The 27536-nt window shown below is 40.2% G+C and overlaps 1 pseudogene and 1 gene segment (V, D, J or C); both read left to right on the forward strand.

Annotated features, from left to right (window-relative positions):
* Nucleotides 1-833: 833 nt before the first annotated feature.
* Nucleotides 834-1402, forward strand: LOC116590171 (annotated as a pseudogene).
* Nucleotides 1403-26219: 24817 nt separating this feature from the next.
* Nucleotides 26220-26826, forward strand: LOC116590172. The segment is given in 2 exon segments: nucleotides 26220-26346; nucleotides 26468-26826. Coding segments are annotated over 2 exon segments (405 nt in total).
* Nucleotides 26827-27536: the final 710 nt, after the last annotated feature.

The raw sequence follows: 27536 nt of genomic DNA on the forward strand, positions 1-27536 counted from the left end.
GTATTTGTTGCTGAATTCACGTACACTAGTCACCTTAAGTTGGAGTCAATAAAACTGTGAGAACATAAACTCTCAGATCATTCTATAGGGATTTGATGATTCCGTGTATGAGTTTATTCTGTCTAAAATTCCTATTTTTCACTTTTTAATTATTCTAAAAATCAGGAATATTTGACTATTAGATAGTGTGACTTCTGAAACTTTTTATTAAAAATAGTATTTATTGCATTTGTTAATAGTTTAGGAATAAGTAAATACAGCATTTTAAATAAGTGCTATTTGCTCATTATTTTTGTTTAATTTAAAAATATTTAGTGAGTACTTAAAAAATGACAGTCACAGTTCCAAATATTGCGTAAAGTGCCAAAAACACAGAATCAGTCACCAATGACTTGACTTCCTCTTACTTTTTCTGTATTCAACTCCAGCTCCTTTTCTGGCAGTCAATAGGTTATAGGCCAGCCCACATGGACACATGAGAATATCAAGTACTGTAGTAAAATGCTTCTGAAGATTGTTACCCTCCCAACTACAGAAATGCCCTGGGATGCTATGTTAAAGAAGTTCCATATCAGGCAGTGTCTTAAGAACAAAATAGACCTGGGAAGTTAGGATTGCTAGTTAGGATTGTTCAGACTTCCAAGGGTCACCTGAAGCCTGACATGTGCCTCATGAGGTCAGGGGTGAAACAGATGGCTGCCTTGGGGAGGATTCTGGCCAACATGTATATATTTTAGTCCCTGTCCACCAGGGGGTGCAGCTTCCTACCACGGTCACATTTCCTGTATGAAATGTGGGTTTCTACTGATCATTTCTGTCACTCCAACCTTCTCCATAGTAAGAATGAAGAACATTATTTAGGTGACACTCCAAAGATGAAGTGTTTTCCAGGCTTCGTGAGTGTGGTACTCTTAATGCTTGGTAAGTACCATTCCTCTTAAAATTTGGATTCTTTCTTCCACGGTGTCATCAAAACCTTTAACTATCATATATCCATGAGTTTTATGCCCAAGGTGATACAGATCTCCTTTCTCTTTCCTCAGGACAAACCCATGGAGACTCAGTGACTCAGACTGAAGGCCAAGTAACTCTCTTAGAAGAGGCTTCCCTGACTGTGAACTGCACTTATTCAGCATCAGGATCCCTTACTCTTTTCTGGTATGTCCAGTATCCTGGTGAAGGTCTACAGCTCCTCCTGAAAGCCTTGAGGGACAAGGAGAAGAAAAGCAACAAAGGATTTGAAGCCACCTTTGATGGCAGATCGAAATCCTTCCACTTGGAGAAAGGCTCGGTGCAAGCCTCAGATTCAGCTGTGTACTACTGTGCGGTGTCTGACACAGTGAAAGAGACTGTAGGGGGAGCTGAGCACAAACTCTGAGCAGGACAGGGGCCTGGAAGCTGAGTGTCTTTGCCTGATGCACTCTGGTTCCATCACAATCTGTTGTTTGTCCCTCAGTGTCTGGTTGGTACAAAATCATACAAAGGACTAGAGCATAAGAACCAGCAGTAACTTTCCCCAAACCCAGGTGTTCCTTAGTGACATTGAAAACAGTTCAATGCCAAGAGTTCCTCAGCAAGGGTGTACCTAATTTCAAGGTAGAATTACATAACAAAGAAGTGGTCTTGTTGTGCCCACTAGGTTAAGTGTCTGACTCTTGATCTTCTCAGGTTATGATCTCAGGTTTGTGTGATCAAACCCCAACATCAGGCTTCCTGCATGTTGGTTTGGAATTCTGCTTCTCTCCCTTTTTCCCTGTCCTTCTGCCCTCTCCCATTGACTAGTTTAAATAAATTTTTAAACTAAACAAACAGTTATGGATGAATTGGTCTCTCGTTCATCTTTGCAGTGAAATTCCAGGCTGAGAAGTAGTTCAGGCCACCCTGGTGGGTGTTGCTTTGTCTATGAAACTTCTAGATACACACAGTGTTCCTGAGAAGGTGGCCTCTTCCAAATATCTTCCTGACCGAGTATAAGCAGGAGAGGTGATGGGGGAGCTTCAGTGCAGAGCCAATTTTATTAGAGAAAGAATGGAACAGAAGAAAGGAGGAGGAACACATGTACCTAAACAAGGAAAAGAGAGGCCAGCCACCTCTGCCGTGGTTTCTTTTCTAGTAAGTCAGGTGATAGACACAGACTGATATTCAACATGAAGTGCTGGGGGCAGAAACAGAATGAAGGTAGAGGTTCATGTTCTGGCCAGATAATTAGCTCAGTTGGTAAGAACTCAAGTGAGATCATTCTCAGTGCCCAGGAAATATGGTGACAGAAAATGCTCTTGCACTGAGGATTCCTAACAATACAGATTGATAGGTGATACTGGGAAGAAAACCTATAGATTTCTGTAACTTCTGTTTTGTAATGTCTCACAGAGAGTCACAAATCAGGGAATTGGGAGAATGCAAATGAGTCAAGAATGTCATACAGAAAGTAATAGAGACCCCAGTATGGATCCTCAACTCTATGGTCAACTAATCTTTGACAAAGCAGGAAAGAATGTCCAATGGAAGAAGGACAGTCTCTTCAATCAATGGTGCTGGAAAAACTGAGCAGCCACATGCAGAAGAATGAACCTGGCCCACTCTCTTACACCATACACAAAGATAAACTCAAAATGGATGAGAGACCTACATGTGAGGCAGAATCCATCAAAATCCTAGAGGAGAACATCAGCAGAGTAACTTCTTCAACATCAGTCACAGCAACTTCTTTCAAGGTAAGTCTCCAAAGGTAAGGGAAACAAAAGCAAAAATGAACTTCTGGGACTTCACCAAGATAAAAAGCTTCTGCACAGCAAAGGAACAGTCAACAAAAGTAAGAGGCAACCCACGGAATGGGAGAAGATACTTGCAAATGACATTTCAGATAAAGGGCTGGTATTCAAGATCTATAAAGCACTTTTCAAACTCAACCTCCAAAAAATAATAATCAAGTCAAAAAATGAGTGGAAGACATGAACAGACATTTATTCAAAGAAGACATACAAATGGGTAACAGACACATAAAAAAATGTTCAATTTCACTAGCCATCATTGAAATACCAATCAAAGCCACAGTGAGATACCACCTTACACCAGTCAGAATGGCAAAAATTAACAAGACAGGAAAGAACAGTGTTGGTGATGATGGGTGAAAGGGGAACCCTCTTGCACTGTTGGGAATGCAAGCTGGTACAGCCACTCTGGAAAATAGTTTAGAGGTTCCTCAAGACATTAAAAATAGAGCTAACCTACAACCCAGCAATTGCACTACTATATTTTTATCCTAAAGATAAAGGTATAGTGAAATAAGGGGCACAGGCACCCCAATGTTCATAGCAGCAATGTCCACAATAGCCAAACTGTGGAAGGAGCTTAGACGTCCTTCAACAGATGAATGGATAAAGAAGATATGATTCATATATATAATGGAATATTACTCAGCCATCAGAAAAGATGAATACCTACCATTTGCACTGAGATGAATGGAACTGGAAGGGATTATGCTAAGTGAAATAAGTCAAGCTGGGAAAGACAATTATCATATGGTTTCACTCATATGTGGAACATAAGGAATAGCCTGGAAGACCACAGAAGAAAGGAGGGAAAATTGGATGGGAAGAAATCAGAGAGGAAGATAAACTGTGAGAGACTCTGGACTCAGGGAAACAAACCAAGGGTTACAGAGCAGAGGGATGGGGTAACTAGGTGATGGGTATTAAGGAGGGCATGTGTTGTGATGAGCACTAGGTGTTATATACAAGTAATGAATCCTTGAACACCACATCAAAAACTAATGATGTACTCTATGTTGGCTAACTGAATATATGAAAAAACACAATAGAAAAAAGCAATGTCTGAATTGTGCTGCATCACTTTGCCAATATGGTTGCAATCTTCTTTTTTAAGTATTTTTTTAATGACTTCTTTATTTTAGGAGGACTTACAGAAAGGTATACCCAAAATGTTTATTTGTGTTATAACAATGTTTAAATAAAATACGGTCCATTTCCTAGAGATTGAAATCTAGTAAAATACCTTGAAACATCAACTCCAAATTATCAAGATGAGGAACGACTTAGGTTAGTAAGTGACAAAGGGTCAGAATTGGGATTGTTAGTCAAAAGGGATTTTAGTTTATAGGTACTAATGACTTTAATAATTCATATATTCACAAATTCCCACTTTTGTTAAAAGTAATAAAAAGTCATAAAACCTTTCATAAAGGTTTATGCATATTCCCTTCTATTTTTGTCACCAAAAAGGGGAAAAGAGAGAATGGTCAACTTCTATATAACATTTTGTCCAGGCACCCGAAGTACAAGCATTTCTCCCTCCTCTGGGATCAGATAGTTTTTAGTGTTCACTCCTCTGAGTCCTGCCTCTTGATCCTATTAGAGTTATGTGTACTTTCGTTTTTACCCATGGATTGCAAACTAGTTTGTTTTCCCTTTTATATATTCTTTTAAAAATTCATTCATTCATTCATTCATTGACTCACAGGTTTTTTTTTCACTTTCAGGAAAGATTCATTTTAATTGGTTTCAGACTCATTTACCATTACCTTCTGAATCAGCTCTTAATGCAATATTCAAAAGAGTGCATTTCTTTTGCTTGTGAACTGCCTGATCTAGGGAATAGTCCTTTGTCCTTTGTGAAAATCTCCCCACCAATTCTTTCTACATTCTGTCCATCTAAGTTTGGGTAATTAAATGCACTTATTGTTATTTCTTGGCCTAATGTTACTGCTTCTCCAGACTTTTTTTTAAATTAACATATAATGTACTATTTGTGTCAGGGGTAGAGGTCTGTGATTCATCAGTCTTAAACAATTCACAGCACTCACCGTAGCACATACCCTCCCCAATATCCACTCCCCTTTATCCCATCCCTCCCACCCCCTTCCTCTCCAGCAACCCTCAGTTTGTTTCCTGAGATTGAGTCTCTTATGTTTGTCTCTCTCTCTTTCTGGTTTTGTCTTGTTTCATTTCTTTCCTCCTTTTCCCTATGATCCTATCTTGTTTCTCAAATTCTTCATATCAGTGTGATCATATGACATTTGTCTTTCTCTGATTGACCTCTTTTGCTCAGCATGATACCCTCTAGTTCCATTCACGTTGTTGCAAATGGCAAGATTTCATTTCTTTTGATGGCTTCATGGTATTCTATTGTATATATATACCACACCTTCTTATCCATTCATCTGTTGATAGACATCTAGTCTCTTTCCACAGTTTGGCTATTGTGGACAGTGCTCCTGTAAACATTCAGGTGCACAAGCCCCAAGCCCCTTTGGATCCCTACATTTGTATCTTTAAGGTAAATACACAGTAGTACAGTTGTTGGGTTGTAGGGTAGCTCTATTTTCAACTTTTTGAGGAACCTCCTTACTGTTTTCCAGAGTGGCTGCACCAGCTTGCATTCCTACTAGCAATATAGGAGGGTTCCCTTTTCTCTGCATCCTCACCAACATCTGTCTTTTCCTGACTGGTTAATTTTAGCCATTCTCACTGGTATGAGGTGGTATCTCACTTCACTTTAGTTTTTATTTAAATTCCAGTTAGTTAATATATGGTGTTATATTAGTGTCAGGTGTACAATATAGTGATTCAATACTTCCACAGAACCCCCAGTGCTCATCAGGAGTAGAGCACTGCTTCATCCCCTCAGCTACTGAACCCATACCCCAACCCTCTCCCTTTTGGTGACCATCACTTTGATCTCTCTAATTAAGAGTCTGTTTTTTTATTTATCTCTCTCTTATATTTTTCCCCTTGCTTGTTTGGTTTGTTTCTTAAATTCTGTATGAGTTAACATTATATAGTATTGTTCTTTCTCTGACGGACTTATTTCTCTCAGCATTATACTCTATAGCTCCATCCATGTCATTGCAAATGGCAAGATTTCACCCATTTTTTGGGCTGAATAATATTCCATTATACTTTTATATATTCTAAACATTTAGTAAATTACCCCATTGAACCTAAAAGCTCAAGAAATATTTATATTTTTTGACTAAAGTCAAGAAATTAAATAAGTAGCACACGATGAGACTTACTAAATTATTTTCTGATATTAATTTCCATGAAATTCCATTTTAAAAGTAGGATTTGGTTCACTTGTAATCCCCATTCAGTCTAAGCATTTATCTTATCTGCTTTACCTTCATCAAGAAGCCTGGAATGTTCCCTCCATCCCTATACTTTGAAGCGTTTTAATCAGGAACGGATGATGGATTTTGTCAAATGCTTTTTCTGCATCAATTGAGAGGACCATGTGGTTCTTCTCTCTTCTCATATTAATTTGTTCTATTACATTGATTGATTTGTGAATGTTGAACCATCCTTGTAGCCCAGGAATGAATCTCACCTGGTCATGGTGGATAATCTTTTTAATGTGCTGTTGGATCCTGTTTGCTAGGATCTTGTTGAGAATCTTAGCATCCATATTCATCAGTTATATTGGTCTAAAATTCTCCTTTTTGGTAGGGTCTTTGCCTGATTTGGGGATCCGGGTAATGCTGGCTTCATAGAAAGAAACTGGAAGTTTTCCTTCTGCTTCAATTTTTTTGAACAGCCTCAGGAGAATAGGTGTTATTTCTTCTTTGAAAGTTTGGTAGAATTCCCCAGGGAATCTGTCAGGTCCTGGGTTCTTTTGTTTTGGGAGGTTTTTGATCACTGCTTCAATCTTGTTACTAGATATCGGTCTATTCAGGTTGTCAGTTTCTTCCTGGTTCAATTTTGGGAGTTTATAGTTTTCCAGGAATGCATCCATTTCATCTAGGTTGCTTAGCTTATTGGCATATAACTGTTGATAATAACTTCTGATGATTGTTTCTACTTCCTTGGTGTTAGTTGTGATTTCTCCATTTTCATTCATAATTTTATCACCTTACACCAGTTAGAATCGCCAAAATTAGCAAGATAGGAAACAACATGTGTTGGAGAGGATGTGGAGAACAGAGAACCCTCTTACACTGTTGGTGGGAATGCAAGTTGGTGCAGCCACTTTGGAGAACAGTGTGGAGATTCCTCAAGCAATTAAAAATAGAGCTTCCCTATGACCCTGCAATTGCACTCCTGGGTATTTACCCCAAAGATACAGATGTAGTGAAAAGAAGGGCCATCTGTAGCCCAATGTTTATAGCAGCAATGGCCATGGTCGCCAAACTGTGGAAAGAACCAAGATGCCCTTCAATGGACGAATGGATAAGGAAGATGTGGTCCATATACACTGTGGAGTATTATGCCTCCATCAGAAAGGATGAATACCCAACTTTTGTAGCAACATGGATGGGACTGGAAGAGATTATGCTGAGTGTAATAAGTCAAGCAGAGAGAGTCAATTATCATATGGTTTCACTTATTTGTGGAGCATACCAAATAGCATGGAGGACAAGGGGAGTTAGAGAGGAGAAAGGAGTTGAGGGAAATTGGAAGGGGAGGTGAACCATGAGAGACTATGGACTCTGAAAAACAATCTGAGGGTTTTGAAGGGGTGAGGGGTGGGAGGTTGGGGGAACCAGGTGGTGGGTATTAGAGAGGGCACGGATTGCACGGAACACTGGGTGTGGTGAAAAAACAAGCAATACTGTTATGCTGAAAATTTAAAAAATAATAATAATAAAATAAAAAAGAAGCCTGGAATGAATGGGGCTCGAGTTGTTTCTCCTGAATGGCTTGATCTGAAGTGTTTTTGCCAACCTCGTCAGTACTCTAGGGGCACTCTAGACCTGAAAAGAAACAAAGACTTTCTGATGGTCTAACCTTGAAAGTTAAACAGAGAACAGAAATCATGTGAGTCCATCCAATTATAAATAGCAAAGGTGGGGAAGACAGGGGACAGAGTTTGTGTAAAGTTCACCTCAGGCTTTCAGTTCTGCCATTTCATGTCAACTTCAGACATCTGGAGGCCATGTCTCTAGAAATCCGTCATACAGATAATTCCTCACAGGTACTAGGATAGGATTATTTCTGGGTATTGTGAGCCTGGAAACTCAACAGAAAAATCCCATTACATGTTGTCAATTGTTATGAATAAAATCTCCCAACTTACTGGCCTTGGAACTATCTCAATATCCCAGATATACTACCTTTTCATCTATCTCTGCTGAAAGTGGAAAGAACAAGAATGAAGAGAAGAAGAGGAGAAGAAATATTAAGGAACACAAAGAGAAGGAAAGGGAGAGAACAACATTGACTTTGAACAGCAACAAGTGGCTCAATCAGATTCAGTTGTGTGGATGAGAAAGGTCCATGAATTGCACAGGAGAGGTGGAGATGTGAAAGTTATCTCAGAGAGGACAGTATCCTACATCGTATTTTTCACCAAGAAATTATGGTTGGAATAATGTTCTATGCGGATGGTGACTGTCTGTTTCGTTTCTGGAGCTCTCTTAATTTCAAGAAGGTGTATTTACTTCTGTAATACATAACACATGCTATCAGATAATTTTCCCTTATCCATTGTTTTATATAATTGAATTCTCACATTGTCTGTCAGACTGTGTGACTAGGGAAATGGTGTCATTCTTCCTTAGGATTCTTTGAAGTTCTAGGTAACCCCCTAGGCACTGACTCTTCTAGAAATATCATTCATCTTTACTCACACACTAACTCACAAATATCTTACATAAAGTATTTTAAGAAAAAAACCCAACCATTTATCCTCCTATATTAGAAGTATTGCCCCTATCTCCCTGCACTGTTGAGCAGCACAGTTTTGGAGACATAAGTGTGCCCTGTCCTGGGCCATTGTGGGTGGAGTCTGGAGTTCTGTGAATGACAGAGCTGAGGTGTGATTGGTGCTCGGTGGTTCTGTTGAAAGGGATTGACTGTAAGACACAGTTTCTCTGAATCCAAGACTCTATGCTCTGCACAGCAGGCCGACGTACTCATCAAGTAGACAAGGAATCATGAGGAGACATTGGGGAACTCTACTGGGGCTCCTGTGCATCCAGGTTTGCTGTGAGTGGGGGCGTTCCTCATGGGTACTGGTGTGGAGTCCACAGACCGCAGTGGTGCGGGGAGCTCCAAGAGGGTCCCACAACCTCAGCGGTGTGTCTTAGGATATTCTGCAAGTTTGGAAACTGCATCAGTTACATCTTGGTTACAACACTTATCTTTGTTTTTCTTTGTTTTCACACAGGGGTGAGAGGAATGACAGTGGAGCAGAGCCCTTCAACCCTGAGCCTCCAGGAGGGAGCCAGCTCTACGCTGAAGTGCAATTTTTCTAGCACTCCAGACAGTGTGCAGTGGTTCCGACAGCACCCCAGGGGTGGCAGGCTCATGGGGCTGTTTTTCGTAGTTTCAGGGATGAAGCAGAGTGGGAGGTTAAACTGCACAGTGAATACTAAGGAACGGTCCAGCACCCTCCACATTGGGGCCTCCCAACTGGAAGACTCAGCCACCTACCTGTGTGCAGTGGAGGCACAGTGCTCCCTGGTGATCTGCAGCCTGCACCCAAACTGCAGCTGTGCCTGCAGCCCCCACCCTTCCCTGGGGCAGGCATTTGCCCGACTGCAAGCTTTGTACATGTCCAGACTTTCAGATTTACCTTAGGGCATGTTTTTCCTCCTAAAATTAGACCCATCAGGGTTGTCCTTTCACTTTCTTTTCTTGCCCTTCATCTTCTTAGAAAAGCCTTTGCAGGTAAAAAAGCTCTTCGAAGGAGCTATTAGATCAAGTGACAGAGATGCTCCCATCTAGCGCCCTGGAAAAACAGATCTGCTGGAAGATAGCCTAAAATGTGTATGAAAATGAAAATGGTTTGAAAAATAATACTTTAATTAAGCTTTAATTTATAATTATTTATTAATGCTTTAGTATTTATTGCTGTGCTCTAACTTTCCTGAAAATAATACTAGATTTACCTTTGTACCTGTATTTTAAAAGTGAGTCCTATAAGTGGGAAGAACAAGTTTCTGAGCAGAGAGATACATGGGGCACCAGGACACAGGCAGGAACACATGCAGGCTCAGGATCTGGGTCACAGCAGGCTGTGTGTGAGCTGAGCACTTGGCCGGGCCACCTGTGCTGTCTGTGCCTGCTTTGGACTAGCTGTGGCTTTTACATGCAACAAAGGATGTAGTAAATACTCTCAGGAAATTAATGCAAAGTGAAAGTGTATACCAGGACATTTCAATAAAACAATTTGGCCATTTCTTGTGGAACTTTGGCCTTCCTGAGTATTTTCACTGAAAGGGTTGAAAACTCTTGTCCACACACAACTTTCTTCACAGGTGTTTTATAGCTGTTTCATATATAATTACCAACGCTTGGAAGTAGCAGCATGTCCTTCAACAGATAAATGAATAAATAAATGGTGTTCCATACAAGCAATGGAATGTGATTTGGTGCTAAAATGATCAGGGCTATGAAGTAATGAAGAGATAGGGGAATCTTATATGCATTTACCAAGTGAAAATAGCCTATCTGAAAAGGCTACATAGGGTATGATTCTGATCCTATGACTTTCTGGAAAAGGCAAAACTATGGAGGGAGTACAAGATTGTGGTTGCCTAGGATTGAGGGGAAAAGCAGGGATGAAGAGCACAGAGAATACTTAGTGTAGTGAGCCTACTGTCTCTGATACTATAATGGTAGATACATGCCTTAAACAATTGTTCACACCCACAGAATGTACAACAGCAAGAAGGAACCCTAGATAAACTGTGGGCTTTGGGTGATATGGTGTGGCAGTGTAGGCTCATCCATTGTGAAAGGGTCACGGGGAGGTTGATAATGGGAGAAGCTATACCTGTGTGGGGACAGGAGGTACATTGGAAGCCTCAGTACATCTGCCTCATTTTTCTTTGAACCTGGTTGAGATGGTTGAAAGGAAGAAAGTCTTTAAAACATTAAAATCAGAGACATGAAACTAAAATGTATGAAGAGTTAAAGCATTTTACATATATGATTCTCTTAGAAATATTACCTAATGATATCTTTTCCCTCCTTTTTGCATAAAGATCCCAAATTTTCATTTTGAAATGATCTCAGAAATTGTTTATGCATCCTTGGCTGGAAATTCTGAAATTCTAAATTAAAATTTCAAGCAGAAATCCAAAATTCAGAAAGCAATTAGGCTGTTTTAGAGAGAGTGCTCCTTGCTTTCCATATTAGTAAGCGCATCCACCTCCTCTAGGGTGTCTCAATTGAGGAGTTTCTTTTCTTCATATAATATGTAAATTGTATGAAATAAAAATATATAGGAAATATGTCTTCAAAGAGCATCCTGCTTGCCTGTGGTTGAGCCATGTTATCCATTGGTCTCACTACCTGTGATTAAAGTCAGTGAATAAAGTCCCATTTTTTCCAGTGTTAATATGAATTTATTTTCTCCTTGATATATTATTGATGTCATAGGAGAAATGAAAACCTGATAGAATCTCATCCTGTGTTTCTGTTTCTGAAGAGGCTTCAGCCATTGGTTAGGACCAACCTCAGAACCACTAGATCACATGTGGCTGTGCAAATGGTCTTGGGGTTCATGATGCAGGCAGTTTCACCCCACTCTGACACCAGTCCACATTGCACACAACCAGTTCTTAGTAAATGTTTGCTTTTTATATAGTATGAATGAAATTTAGAGCTGGAAGTACCTTTAAAAATCCTTTAGTTCAATTTTTTTTTAATTAATTTTTTATTTTTTATAAACATATATTTTTATCCCCAGGGGTACAGGTCTGTGAATCACCAGGTTTACACACTTCACAGCACTCACCAAAGCACATACCCTCCCCAATGTCCATAATCCCACCCCCTTCTCCCAAACCCCCTCCCCCCAGCAACCCTCAGTTTGTTTTGTGAGATTAAGAGTCACTTATGGTTTGTCTCCCTCCCAATCCCATCTTGTTTCATTTATTCTTCTCCTACCCACTTAAGCCCCCATGTTGCATCACCACTTCCTCATATCAGGGAGATCATATGATAGTTGTCTTTCTCTGCTTGACTTATTTCGCTAAGCATGATACGCTCTAGTTCCATCCATGTTGTCACAAATGGCAAGATTTCATTTCTTTTGATGGCTGCATAGTATTCCATTGTGTATATATACCACATCTCCTTGATCCATTCATCTGTTGATGGACATCTAGGTTCTTTCCATAGTTTGGCTATTGTGGACATTGCTGCTATAAACATTCGGGTGCATGTGCCCCTTTGGATCACTACGTTTGTATCCTTAGGGTAAATACCCAATAGTGCAATTGCTGGGTCATAGGGCAGTTCTATTTTCAACATTTTGAGGAACCTCCATGCTGTTTTCCAGAGTGGCTGCACCAGCTTGCATTCCCACCAACAGTGTAGGAGGGTTCCCCTTTCTCCGCATCCTCGCCAGCATCTGTCATTTCCTGACTTGATGATTTTAGCCATTCTGACCGGTGTGAGGTGATATCTCATTGTGGTTTTGATTTGTATTTCCCTGATGCCAAGTGATATGGAGCACTTTTTCATGTGTCTGTTGGCCATCTGGATGTCTTCTTTGCAGAAATGTCTGTTCATGTCCTCTGCCCATTTCTTGATTGGATTATTTGTTCTTTGGGTATTGAGTTTGCTAAGTTCTTTATAGATTTTGGACATTAGTCCTTTATCTGACATGTCGTTTGCAAATATCTTCTCCCATTCTGTCAGTTGTCTTTTGATTTTGTTAACTGTTTCCTTTGCTGTGCAAAAGCTTTGGATCTTGATGAAATCCCAATAGTTCATTTTTGCCCTTGCTTCCCTTGCCTTTTGCATTGTTCCTAGGAAGATGTTGCTGCTGCAGAGGTCAAAGAGGTTGCTGCCTGTGTTCTCCTCAAGGATTTTGATGGATTCCTTTCGCACATTGAGGTCCTTCATCCATTTTGAGTCTATTTTTGTGTGTAGTGTAAGGAAATGGTCCAATTTCATTTTTCTGCATGTGGCTGTCCAATTTTCCCAGCACCATTTATTGAAGAGGCTGTCTTTTTTCCATTGGACATTCTTTCCTGCTTTGTCGAAGATTAGTTGACCATAGAGTTGAGGGTCTATTTCTGGGCTCTCTATTCTGTTCCATTGATCTATGTGTCTGTTTTTGTGCCAGTACCATGCTGTCTTGATGACGACAGCTTTGTAATAGAGCTTGAAGTCCGGAATTGTGATGCCACCAACGTTGGCTTTCTTTTTCAATATCCCTTTGGCTATTCGAGGTCTTTTCTGGTTCCATATAAATTTTAGAATTATTTGTTCCATTTCTTTGAAAAAGATGGATGGTACTTTGATAGGAATTGCATTAAATGTGTAGATTGCTTTAGGTAGCATAGACACTTTCACAATATTTATTCTTCCAATCCAGGAGCATGGAACATTTTTCCATTTCTTTGTGTCTTCCTCAATTTCTTTCATGAGTACTTTATAGTTTTCTGAGTATAGATTCTGTGTCTCTTTGGTTAGGTTTATTCCTAGGTATCTTATGGTTTTGGGTGCAATTGTAAATGGGATTGACTCCTTAATTTCTCTTTCTTCTGTCTTGCTGTTGGTGTAGAGAAATGCAACTGATTTCTGTGCATTGATTTTATATCCTGACACTTTACTGAATTCCTGTATAAGTTCTAGCAGTTTTGGAGTGGAGTCTTTTGGGTTTTCCACATATAGTATCATATCATCTGCGAAGAGTGATAATTTGACTTCTTCTTTGACGATTTGGATGCCTTTAATTTCCTTTTGTTGTCTGATTGCTGAGGCTAGGACCTCTAGTACTATGTTGAATAGCAGTGGTGATAATGGACATCCCTGCCGTGTTCCTGACCTTAGCGGAAAAGCTTTCAGTTTTTCTCCATTGAGAATGATATTTGCGGTGGGTTTTTCATAGATGGCTTTGATGATATTGAGGTATGTGCCCTCTATCCCTACACTTTGAAGAGTTTTGATCAGGAAGGGATGCTGTACTTTGTCAAATGCTTTTTCAGCATCTATTGAGAGTATCATATGGTTCTTGTTCTTTCTTTTATTGATGTGTTGTATCACATTGACTGATTTGCGGATGTTGAACCAACCTTGCAGCCCTGGAATGAATCCCACTTGGTCATGGTGAATAATCTTTTTAATGTACTGTTGAATCCTATTGGCTAGTATTTTGTTGAGTATTTTCGCATCTGTGTTCATCAAGGATATCGGTCTATAGCTCTCTTTTTTGGTGGGATCCTTGTCTGGTTTTGGGATCAAGGTGATGCTGGCCTCATAAAATGAGTTTGGAAGTTTTCCTCCCATTTCTATTTTTTGGAACAGTTTCAGGAGAATAGGAATTAGTTCTTCTTTAAATGTTTGGTAGAATTCCCCCGGGAAGCCGTCTGGCCCTGGGCTTTTGTTTGTTTGGAGATTTTTAATGACTGTTTCAATCTCCTTACTGGTTATGGGTCTGTTCAGGCTTTCTATTTCTTCCTGGTTCAGTTGTGGTAGTTTATATGTTTCTAGGAATGCATCCCTTTCTTCCAGATTGTCAAATTTATTGGCGTAGAGTTGCTCATAGTATGTTCTTATAATAGTTTGTATTTCTTTGGTGTTAGTTGTGATCTCTCCTCTTTCATTCATGATTTTATTTATTTGGGTCCTTTCTCTTTTCTTTTTGATAAGTCGGGACAGGGGTTTATCAATTTTATTAATTCTTTCAAAGAACCAGCTCCTAATTTCGTTGATTTGTTCTATTGTTTTTTTGGTTTCTATTTCATTGATTTCTGCTCTGATCTTTATGATTTCTCTTCTCCTGCTGGGCTTAGGGTTTCTTTCTTGTTCTTTCTCCAGCTCCTTTAGGTGTAGGGTTAGGTTGTGTACCTGAGACCTTTCTTGTTTCTTGAGAAAGGCTTGTACCGCTATATATTTTCCTCTCAGGACTGCCTTTGTTGTGTCCCACAGATTTTGAACCGTTGTATTTTCATTATCATTTGTTTCCATGATTTTTTTCAATTCTTCTTTAATTTCCCGGTTGACCCATTCATTCTTTAGAAGGATGCTGTTTAGTCTCCATGTATTTGGGTTCTTTCCAAACTTCCTTTTGTGGTTGAGTTCTAGCTTTAGAGCATTGTGGTCTGAAAATATGCAGGGAATGATCCCAATCTTTTGAAACCGGTTGAGTCCTGATTTAGGACCGAGGATGTGATCTATTCTGGAGAATGTTCCATGTGCACTAGAGAAGAATGTGTATTCTGTTGCTTTGGGATGAAATATTCTGAATATATCAGTGATGTCCTTCTGGTCCAGTGTGTCGTTTAAGGCCTTTATTTCCTTGCTGATCTTTTGCTTGGATGATCTGTCCATTTCAGTGAGGGGAGTGTTAAAGTCTCCTACTATTATTGTATTATTGTTGATGTGTTTCTTTGATTTTGTTATTAATTGGTTTATATAGTTGGCTGCTCCCACGTTGGGGGCATAGATATTTAAAATTGTTAGATCTTCTTGTTGGACAGACCCTTTGAGTATGATATAGTGTCCTTCCTCATCTCTTATTATAGTCTTTGGCTTAAAATCTAATTGATCTGATATAAGGATTGCCACTCCTGCTTTCTTCTGATGTCCATTAGCATGGTAAATTCTTTTCCACCCCCTCACTTTAAATCTGGAGGTGTCTTCGGGCTTAAAATGAGTTTCTTGGAGGCAACATATAGATGGGTTTTGTTTTTTTATCCATTCTGATACCCTGTGTCTTTTGACAGGGGCATTTAGCCCATTAACATTCAGGGTAACTATTGAGAGATATGAATTTAGTACCATTGTATTGCCTGTAAGGTGACTGTTACTGTATATGGTCTCTGTTCCTTTCTGATCTACCACTTGTAGGCTCTCTCTTTGCTTAGAGGACCCCTTTCAATATTTCCTGTAGAGCTGGTTTGGTATTTGCAAATTCTTTCAGTTTTTGTTTGTCCTGGAAGCTTTTAATCTCTCCTTCTATTTTCAATGATAGCCTAGCTGGATATAGTATTCTTGGCTGCATGTTTTTCTCCTTTAGTGCTCAAAAATATCATGCCACCTCTTTCTGGCCTGCCAGGTCTCTGTGGATAAGTCAGCTGCCAATCTAATATTTTTACCATTGTATGTTACAGACTTCTTTTCCCGGGCTGCTTTCAGGATTTTCTCTTTGTCACTGAGACTTGTAAATTTTACTATTACGTGACGGGGTGTGGGTCTATTCTTATTGATTTTGAGGGGCGTTCTCTGAACCTCCTGAATTTTGATGCTCGTTCCCTTTGCCATATTGGGGAAATTCTCCCCAATAATTCTCACCAGTATACCTTCTGCTCCCCTCTCTCTTTCTTCTTCTTCTGGAATCCCAATTATTCTAATGTTGTTTCGTCTTATGGTGTCACTTATCTCTCGAATTCTCCCCTCATGGTCCAGTAGCTGTTTGTCCCTCTTTTGCTCAGCTTCTTTATTCTCTGTCATTTGGTCTTCTATATCACTAATTCTTTCTTCTGCCTCACTTATCCTAGCAGTGAGAGCCTCCATTTTTGATTGCACCTCATTAATAGCTTTTTTGATTTCAACTTAGTTAGATTTTAGTTCTTTTATTTCTCCAGAAAGGGCTTTTATATCTCTCGAGAGGGTTTCTCTAATATCTTCCATGCCTTTTTCGAGCCCGGCTAGAACCTTGAGAATTGTCATTCTGAACTCTAGATCTGACATATTACCAATGTCTGTATTGATTAGGTCCCTAGCCTTCAGTACTGCCTCTTGTTCTTTTTTTTGTGTTGAATTTTTCCGTCTTGTCATTTTGTCCAGTTAAGAGTATATGAAGGGGCAAGTAAAATACTAAAAGGGTGGCAACAACCCCAGGAAAAAATGCTTTAACCAAATTAGAAGAGATCCGAAATCGTGAGGGGGGAGAAAGGGGATAAAAAGAGGTTCAAAAAGGAAGAAAGAAAAAAAAAAGAAAAAAGAAAAAAAAAAGAAAAGAAAAGAATTTAAAAAAAAGAAAACACCTAAGAAAAATGTAAAAAAGAAAATATATATATATTAGATAAACTAGTAAAAAATAATTAAAAAAGAAAAAGGTAACAGTTTAAAAAAAAAAAATTTTACCCGAAGGCGAGAAAAAAAAAAAAAACAAAAAATGAAAAAGAAAAAAAAAAATTAAATTACCTGCAAGACTAAAAAAAAAATCACAGGATAAAAGCCATGAGTTCCGTGCTTTGCTTTCTCCTTTTCTGGAATTCTGCTGCTCTCCTTGGTATTGAAACCGCACTCCTTGGTAGGTGAACTTGGTCTTGGCTGGATTTCTTGTTGATCTTCTGGGGGAGGGGCCTGTTGTAGTGATTCTCAAGTGTATTTGCCCCAGGCGTAATTACACCGCCCTTACCCCGGGCCGGGGTGAGTAATCCGCTCGGGTTTGCTTTCAGGAGCTTTTGTTCCCTGAGCGCTTTCCGTAGAGTTCCGGAGGACGGGAATACAAATGGCGGCCTCCTGGTCTCCGGCCCGGAGGAGCCGAGAGCCCAGGGCCGCACTCCTCAGTGCGCCCTCAGAGAACAGCGCCCAGTTACTCCCGTCTGCCTGACCTCCGGCCGCGCTCCGAGCTCACCGAGCCTGCGACCGGTTCAAGGTAACCCTGAGCTGTGAGCTTACTGTCGGCTCTGTCTCTGTAGCCGGCTTTCCCGTTCCAATACCCGCAAGCTCTGCGACACTCAGACACCCCCGATCCTTCTGTGACCCTGCGGGACCTGAGGCCACGCTGAACCCGCGTGGGCTTCGCCCCAGTTTAGCCTCTGGAGCGATGTCCCTCAGCGGAACAGACTTTTAAAAGTCCTGATTTTGTGCGCGGTTGCTCCGCCGCTTGCCGGGAGCCGGCCTCTCCCCCCGGGGTCTATCTTCCCGTCGCTTTGGATTCACTTCTCCGCCGGTCCTACCTTTCAGAAAGTGGTTGTTTTTCTGTTTCCAGAATTGCTGTTCTTCTTCTCTTCGCCGATGGATTTTCAGGTGTTTGCAATCTTTAGATAAGCTATCTAGCTGATCTCCGGCTAGCTGAAGCAGTCTCAGCCTGCTACTTCTCCGCCATCTTGACTCCTCCCTCCCCTTTAGTTCAATTTAATGTTATACATCAGAGACTATAACCAAGTTGGCTGTAAAAAACAATTAGGTAGGGAATGAGCTGGAGGAAAGAGAAAGTGGGTTTCCTCACTTCCTCTTTGACATTCTTGCTCCTGCCTCCTTGCTGTGGGACCATTCTGCTGGGTAAAGAGAACGTTATCTAATGCAAGCCCAGCCACTTAGATCTCTGCACGTTGAGTCTGAGAAAGATGTGGTTCAATCAGTTTGAACACCTGAATGGAGAGTTCCAATTTGTGTAAATGTCTGAGACCATGGGCTGGAAAGGAGATTTGGGCTGAGCCACTGTGTTTCTACCAGCAAACTTATCCATCACTCACTGTTTCTGTAGGAGAAATCCAGAGGTTATAGTTTCACCTGAACATCTACATGTATTTCTAAGGAAGTTCCCCAAAATAGCAAATATATTTATTATGCCAGGTAGACATCCCTTGAAGACAGGATGAATATAATGAGCATAACTTACACATTCTCTGCAAAATGATCATAGGATTTGGAAGATTTCTGCAGTGCAAAAACCAGGAAGCTGTTCGACAATGTTTTCTAGGCCAATACTTGAAAATAAGTAAAGTAATATTCTATAAAAACATCGTGGAGATGAAAATTTTGCCCAAGGGTTGGCCTTATCTGTGCAACAGTTAGTCCATGGAAGAGATCCATTCATATGAACAGTCACATTCAGTTCTGAGAGTCACACCTAAAATTGCAAAAATTGACCTTCCCACCAGCAGAGGGAAATTTGCCCAGAGAAGAATCTGAGAATTCTTATTTTATGGGAAATGGGGGAGAGAATGGAAGATTCTCAGACTCAAGAAGTTTTCCACACATAAAAACGCATTTCATATATATGCATATATTTATATATTCAATTGATTTTCTTCACCGTAGCTGTCTTTGAATCATTCATGGTGGGAGAGGAGGATGAAAATGAGTTTTACTCTTTGTCCTTTCTCAGATCTGAGAGTAGGCTTCACAGAAAAGGGGCTTCTCCTTTTGAAGATGAGGTAGTCTTGGTTTCCCAAAAATCATTTCTCCTGATGAGTTCTTTAAGGCCAGTTTCTGGTTGGTACCATTCCGGGGGATGCACAGTATTTGTGCTTCCCTATTATTCCCCTGCTCCCTTATCATTGAGATTTGGTCCTTTACTTTTGTCACAGTCATCTCAACTGACAATGATTCCACATTTTGACTGTTGGTATTGTCAGTCCTCTGGGAAGAAATTCAAAGTTATGGGCAAGAGCAAGTAGGAGGAGTAGAGTCTGAGGTAAGAGATACTTGAAATATCAAATGATCTTCATTCTCTTACTCTAATTCTTGCTTCCATGTTCCTTTTAGAAATAGTTTTACTCCATAATAGACAACTGAGGACAGTAGATTTGGAAGGAAGGAAATGTTTTCTGTTTTCTTTGTTTAAGGGGGTAAATCATGATTTCTTCCTGATTTCAAACATGTATACCCAGTCCATCCTAAAATAAACAACAATAGCATCTACCTCTTTCCAATGTACTAACAGTGACTCAGTAGCGTGCAGGCGTGTAAATCTTGTTCTCTACATTCCTACTGTACAGTTCATCCCTGATCTAAGACATAACTTGCTTGACTGATTGCTGCCTTGATGCATGTGAGTCCCTCAGAGGTGCCAGCTAAGAGAAGAGCATTTCCCCAGCGAGTTCAGAAGAGATGTGACCACAAGACATCAGTGCACCTGTGATGATGCAGAACATGTGGAATTTTCATTTTAGTGCATCTGATGGACTAGACTATGGCAGCAGCAGAGTCTTTTCTTATTACCTGTTAGACAATGTGGGAAGTTACCCTGTTAGAGGAAAGAAGGGATGGCCTGATAAGAGAGGGAGCTGAGTTGACTGGAGGCTGCAATTCTTAACATGAGCTTAACTGGGTGGAACCATGAAGACATCCATGGGAGCTTTAATCATGTTCTCGTGGCTGCAGCTGAACTGTGAGTTGAGTGTTTATGGGCAACAGAGTATATTAGTGGATATTCTCCAGAATTGAAGACTGGCTTTACTCAGGTTTCCTCCACTTAGTGTAATAAAAGAGAATTCTGAAGCATAATAACCTGGAATCTCTTCTCCTTTCTCCGACATTTTCTTTCTGCACAGGGTTCAGCCTGGGAGAGAATGTGGAGCAGCATCCTCTTACCCTGAGTGTCCAGGAGGGAAGCAGCTCTGTTATCAATTGCAGTTATTCAGACAGTGCCTCACATTACTTCCCCTCATATAAGCAAGAACTTGGGAACAGTTCCCAGCTCCTTATAGACATTCGTTCAACCATGGCCACAAAAGAAGACTCTTTCATTTAATAGGACGGCCAAACATCTCTCCCTGCACATCAGAGACACACAGCCTGAAGACTGAGCTGTGTACTTCTCTGCTGCAAGCACACATTGCTTCCCATGCACCTGCTGCCTGCACTCAGACCTGGGACTGGGGCAGCCTCCTGTACCATGACACAGACCATAAAGGATAGCTTTTGTGCTGTTGTCTGTCTATAGGTGGAAGCTAATATGTTAGACTATTAGGATTGAGATGACCCAAACAGGGTGAAAACATTTGGTTGGATGAATCTTGTTTTTGAATTCTTGCTGTGATTTAATAATTTCTATTTTTGAAATTCAGGTCTTCAGGATGACTTTACATTTGTTCTTCTGACTTTCTCTTATGAATATCCACTTAGTACTGATTTTACAGTCCTTTTTGTGGATGGGCATTTAACCATTGCATTTCAAAAGTAGCCATAATGAATTTTGTGATTCTAAAACATTACATGCCAACATGGAAATATGGAAAATAGAGAAATGAAAGTGTAATTCTGTAATCACAAATATTGCAGATATTCCTTTTAGACTCTAAGTATTTTTATTGTAATGAGGATCATGAAATTTTCACCTTGTTTATTTCAATTTTAACATTCCCTTCTTCACCAATTCTTTCCCTCAAACATCTGCTTTTTAAAATGTAAATTTTGGGTGGGGGGTGTCGAGATGGTGGAGAAGTAGCTGGCTGAGTTGACATCAGGTAGCAGGAGAACAGCTAGATAGTTTATCAAACAATTCCAAACACCTACAATTCCAATAGGAGATGGAAGAGAAGAAGAGCAGCAATTCTAGAAACAGAAAATCGACCACTTTCTGAAAGGTAAGAACAGCGGAGAAGTGAATCCAAAGTGACGGGAAGATAGACCACGGGGGGGGGGGGGGTGCGTCTCATGGCAAGCGGCAGAGCAATGGAGCACTAAATCAGAACTTTAAAAAATCTGCTCCACTGCGGGCCATCGCTCCAGAGGCTAAGTCAGGGTGAAGCCCATGTGGGGACAGTGTGGTCTCATGTCCCATGGGGTCACAGTAGGATCGGGGTTCTTGAGTGTCACAGAGCTTGCAGGTATTAGAGCAGGGAAGCTAGCTGCAGAGATGGAGCTGCGGAGTGAGCTCTCAGCTCGGGGTTACCTTAAACTGTGGTCCGTGTCACAGTCAGACCGCTGCTCTGTGAGCACAGAGCCCACAATATCCGAGGAGATCCACCTGGAAATGTGCAGGGATCTGCTGGTTTGGGAAACTCCAGGAGGGGCTATGTGCCAGACACAGAGACTCTTGGTCACAGGCTGGATGAACTCGGAGCACTGCCGGAGGCCAGGGAGATGGGAGTGATTGAGCGCTTTTCTTGGAGGGTGCACTGAGGAGTGGGGCCCCCAGCTCTCTGCTTCTCCAAGCCAGAGATTGGGAAGCTGCCATTTTCATTCCCATCCTCCAGAACTCTACAGAAAGCATTCAGGGAACAAAAGCTCCAGAAAGTGAACCCGAACCCAAGCAGATTACTTATCCTGGCCCCTCCTAAGGGCAGTGCAATTCCGCCTCAGGCAAAGACACTTGAGAATCACTACAATAGGCCCCTCCTCCAGAAGATCAGCAAGAAATCCAGCCAAGACCAAGTTCACTTACCAAGGAGAACAGCAGGATTCCAGAGGAGGAGAAAGCAAAGCATGGAATTCAAGGCTTTCTCCCCATGATTCTTTAGTCTTGTGAAGTTAATTAATTTTTTTAATTTTATTTTTTTCTTATGCTAAAATTTTTTTAACTTTTACTCTTTCCTCTTTTAACGTTTTTTAACTAGTTTAGCTTAACAATACCTTCCATAAAAAAATCTTTTTTGAGCCTTCATTATCATAGTCATATTTTACCCTTCATTGTATGTAACTTTATTTTTTGTATACACATAGGGTTTTTTCTTCTAAAAAAAATTTTGGGATAGAGCTTCTTCTAATACATCAAAATATACCCTAAATTTAGTGCAGGGCTTTGTTCTAGTCTTCAGCCTGAGCAAATTCTCTCCACTTTCTTTTTCTTTATTCTCCCAACGAACTTACCTTATCAACACCTCTTTTAGAAATTAAAAAAAAATTTTTCTTTATCTTTATACTCATATCCCATCCCTTCATCGTGTTTACCCTTAGTGTGTACCCTTAGTTTACCCTTAGTGTATACCCTTAGTGTGTGTATATATATATATATTTCATTCTTTAAAATTTTTGGAGGTAGTTCCTTCTAAGAGACCAAAATAATCCAAAATTAATTGGTTGACTCTGTCTTATTCAATCGTCTAATATATATATTTTTTTTCTTTTTTATATTTTTTCTTTATTTATTTTAAATTTTTTCATTTTATTTTATTTTATTTCTTTTCAGTGTCCCAGAATTCACTGTTTATATACCTCATCCAGTGCTCCATGCAATATGTACCCTCCATAATACCCACCACCAGGCTCACCTAGCCCCCTAACCCACCCCTCCAAAACCCTCAGTTTGTTTCTCAGAGTCCACAGTCTATCAGTATTTATAACACTTAACAAATTTCTTATAATGGTCTTTTTCAAAAGAAATTTAGTTTAAAAAAAAGAGAATAAGGGAAATGGTCTTAAGTAAGCATATGCTACCATTTAGGTGTTTGTATGCATTATTTTTAAATTAATTTAAAAAAATTTTTATAAACATATAATCTATTTTTATCCCCAGGGGTACAGGTCTGTGAATCGCCAGGTTTACACATTTCACAGCACTCATCATAGCACATACACTCCCCAATGTCCATAACCCCACCACCCTCTCCCAACTCCCCACCCCCAGCAACCCTCAGCCTGTTTTGTGAGATTGAGTCTTTTATGGTTTGTCTCCCTCCCAATCCCATCTTCTTTCCTTTTTTCTTTTTGTATCCCCAAACCCCCACATTACATCTCCATTTCCTCATTTCAGGGAAATAATATGATAGTTGTCTTTCTCTGATTGACTTATTTCGCTAAGTATAATACCCTCTGGTTCCATCCATGTGGTCGCAAATGGCAAGATTTCATTTCTTTTGATGGCTGCATGGTATTCCATTGTGTATATATACCACATCTTCTTTATCCATTCATCTGTTGGTGGACATCTAGGTTCTTTCTACAGTTTGGTTATTGTGGACATTGCTGCTATAAACATTCAGGGACACGTGCCCCTTTGGATCACTACATTTGTATTTTTAGGGTCAAAACCCACCAGTACAATTGCTGGGTCGTCTGATAGCTCTATTTTCAACTCCATGCTGTTTTCCAGAGTGGCTGCACCAGCTTGTATTCCCACCAACAGGTAGGAGGGTTCCCCTTTCTCTGCATCCTTGCCAGCACCTCTTGTTTCCTGACGTGTTAATTTTAGCCATTCTGACTGGTGTGGTTTTGATTTGCATTTCTCTGATGCTGAATAATGTGAAGCACTTTTTTATGAACATGCTAGCCTTACCCAATAATTCTTACGCATTTTTGAACTAGCATTGTCTGTGCAGAGCTGAACTATAACACTAGGGTGGGTATTGTCTCAAATAAAGGCTGTACCCATGCAAGTTATTTTATTAGTGAAAAAACATTCAGGATAACCAGAAATATCTAAGATTTTACCATTAGAGTGAGAAAATATGTCTAAAAGGATAGAAATAACCTCTAAAGGATACAAAGGAAAGTATTAAAATGGTGGTTCCTAATATCTAGGAGAATTCTTTTCTTCTTTTTTTATTCTTAACTTTTATTCAGTTCCTTTTTTTAAAATTGTGTTATGTTAGTCACCATACAATGCATCAATGGTTTTTGGGACTTCATTAAGATAAAGAATTTCTGCACAGCAAAGGAAACAGTCAACAAAACAAAGAGCCTGGTGGAGACAATTCTTTTCTAATTGTCTTAGATGGAGCTGTTCGTCATGCAGTTGCATGTTTATTTTTCCTACAGTATTATGTGTAGAGTCATCATGGACTGTCTGCTTCTGCTGTTTCTCCAGAAAACCTCAGTTTAAGATCTCTAATATGAGTAACTTTTTCAGTTTCTGTCAGTGAAGAATATATGATGTCATAGTATTTGATAAACATTAACCAAGGATCCATTTCCTATACTTTATCTGCTGAATTAGTAATAAATTGTACATATAAGGTTATTTCACAATTCTCAATGACAGTTTTTTTTTCTGGGATTTTGTTCAGGGCACCAAAGGTTTAGGTCATGTAATGGTGATGAAATGAATGTCCACAGAGCAGTCTGTATCTGTGATGAAAGGAAGAATGACAAAGCTTTACTATCTAGTTCAATAGTTTGGGAAGGCTGGAATGGGTATGGTTTGGGACATCTGAGTTATGTGGGCCAGAGCGACCAGTTCAAAGTGAGACAGTCTAGGACTTTGTAAGGAAGACACAGGGCCATGAAGGCTAAGGCTGTACCAGACCACAGTAGTTCAAGGGTAACAGCTACAGTAACTCATTTCAGTTTAACATTGCATTTGTTGTTTTCACTTTTCCACAGGATCTGGGTGTGATAGAAAAAGAGAAGTTTCTATGTGAGTCCTAACTTTACCTAACTTTCCCAGAGACATTTGCTTTGCCCTCTAGAGAGTATTTGAAATGGTATAGGTATGAAACACAGAATCCAACTGACATTTGACTCTTAAAAAAAAAAAAATCTATTTATTTACTTGACAGAGAGAGAGCACAGGCAAGGGAATGGCAGCCAGAGGGAATAGAAGCAGGCTCCTTGCTGAACAGAATGGGAGACTCGATTCTAGGACCTCAGGATCAGGACCTGAGGTGAAGGCAGACTCTCAACCGACTGAGCTACCCAGGCGCCCCTGATATTTGAATCTTGTGATTGTTGAGACTTTCAGGAAAGAGAATGGTTCAATCCATGTAGAAAATAATATACTATTACCCATCTACACTCTAAGCTCATGCAGGGAATGCAACTGTGTTAGATCCCTTTGGAGATACTCAAATGTTTCCTTAGGACAGTATTTCAGAGCATATACCACCTTTCCAGATTTTTTGGGATCCCATTGACTTCCAGAAAGGCATGGAAAGCCCCATTGTCTGCCGTCCTAGAAAAATCTCCCCACTAGTGTTTGGTTTAATGTTGCATCCAGTATATTCCCAGTGTGAAGTGTGGTCTCTGCTGGATTGTAGCAAGTGTTCATTGGTATCATTTGGCTGCACTAGACAGCTGTCCTGGCTTTGCTACATCTTGTTCTCATGAATCAGCAAATCAATCATTCATAGTGATTCTTTACAAAATTTAGTGCCCAATATTCTACAACCAAGATAGAATTAATTGAACTTTTCCTTGGTTTTGTGTTTATGTTTTTAGAGAAGTGCTTACATAAGGACCATCTTGGAATTCATATTTATGATGACCTGCTCAAGCATTTTTTCTTAGTTTCTACCAGTGTCTTTTTAAACCTGAAACATTGTTTTGATGACAATTTTAAAAAAATTTCTTGAATACATGAAATAATTAATGTATTTGCTGCTCCTCTCTAGGAGAATGCAGGAGATACGTGAAAAGGTTAAGAAAAGTTGGAAACTCTAGAAACCAGATTGTCTTTATAGTATTGGGAGCAATGACCAACCTTAAAAACATACTCACTGACATCAACCACATAATTTTTTGTAAATTGACATATCCAAGAGATACTCATTAGTTCAGCTACTTGATTTAATGATGCTTCTCAAGGGACTGGATTTTGTAAAGAGGTCTTGAGTAGTAATTGCATGACCAGTCTGGTCATGTTTTTCAGTGTTTAAGGATTCTGGCCAACAAGCACCCATTTCAGCCCCTGTCCACCAGGGGGTGCAGCTTCCTACTGCAATCACATTTCCTGTGTGAAATGTGGGCTTCCACTGATCGTTTCTCTGTCACTCCAAACTTATTCATGGTAAGAAAGAAAAACATTATTTAGGTGACACGCCAGAGATGAAGTGTTCTCTGGGCTTTGGGACTGTGGTACTCTTAATGCTTGGTAAGTAAAATCCTTCTTAAAATTTGGATTCTTTTTCTTTTGTATCAGTAAAAAGTTGAACTATAATTTATCCAAGAGCTTCATGCCGAAGGTGACACAAGTCTCTTTTCTTTTTCCTCAGGACAAACCCATGGAGACTCAGTGACTCAGACGGAAGGCCAAGTGACCCTCTCAGAAAATGCTTTCCTGACTATGAATTGTACTTATTCAGCATCAGGGTATCCTGTCCTTTTCTGGTATGTCCAGTATCCCGGTGAAGGTCTGGAGCTCCTCCTGAAAGCCTTGAAGGACAAGGAGAAAGGAAGCAACAAAGGATTTGAAGCCACCTACGATGGCAAAGCCAAATCCTTCCACTTGGAGAAACGCTCAGTGCAAGCATCAGATTCAGCTGTGTACTACTGTGCCCTGAATGACACAGTGATAGGGACTGTAGGGGGAGCTGAGCACAAACTCTTAGCAGAACAGGGGCCTAGAAGCTGAGCATCTCTGCCTGATCCATTCTGGTTCCAGCACAGTCTGTGGTTGTTTGTCCCTCAGTGTCTGGTTGATACAAAATCATTCAGAGAACAAGAGTATAGGAGCCAGAATAACATTCCCCAACCCCAGGTGTTCCTTAGTGACATTGAAAACCATTTGATCCCAAGAGTGCAACTAATTTCAAGGTAGAATCACATAACAATGATGTGATCTTGTGGTGATCCTTGCTGTGAACGTCCAGCCCCACAAATTGCTCATGGCACCCTGGTAGTTGTTTCTGTGTCTATGACACTTTTAGAGACACACGGTGTGCCTGAGAAGGTGGTGATGCCTAATGTCTTCCTGACAGAGTATAGCAGGAGAGATGATGGAGATGATCAGCCCCAAACTAGGTTTTAGTAGAGAAAGAAGGGAAGGGAAGAAAGGAGGAGGAACACATGTACTTGACCAAGGAAAAGAGAGGTCAGGGACATCTGCCCTGCTTTTTTTTCTAGTAAATCAGGTGATAAACTCAGGATGATACTCGACATGAAGGCTTGGGAGCAGAAATAATATGGAGGAAGTGGCTTATGTCCTGGCCAGTTAAATGGATCAGTTGGCTTTCTGACAATAAGAACTCAAGGGAGATAGCTTTCAGTGCCTCGGAAATGTGGTGGGAAAAAATGCTCTTGCACTGAGGTTTCCTAATGATATGAATAGATTGGAGACACTGG

Source organism: Mustela erminea, chromosome 5 (genome assembly GCF_009829155.1).
Source record: "Mustela erminea isolate mMusErm1 chromosome 5, mMusErm1.Pri, whole genome shotgun sequence".
Classification (NCBI taxonomy): domain Eukaryota; kingdom Metazoa; phylum Chordata; class Mammalia; order Carnivora; family Mustelidae; genus Mustela; species Mustela erminea.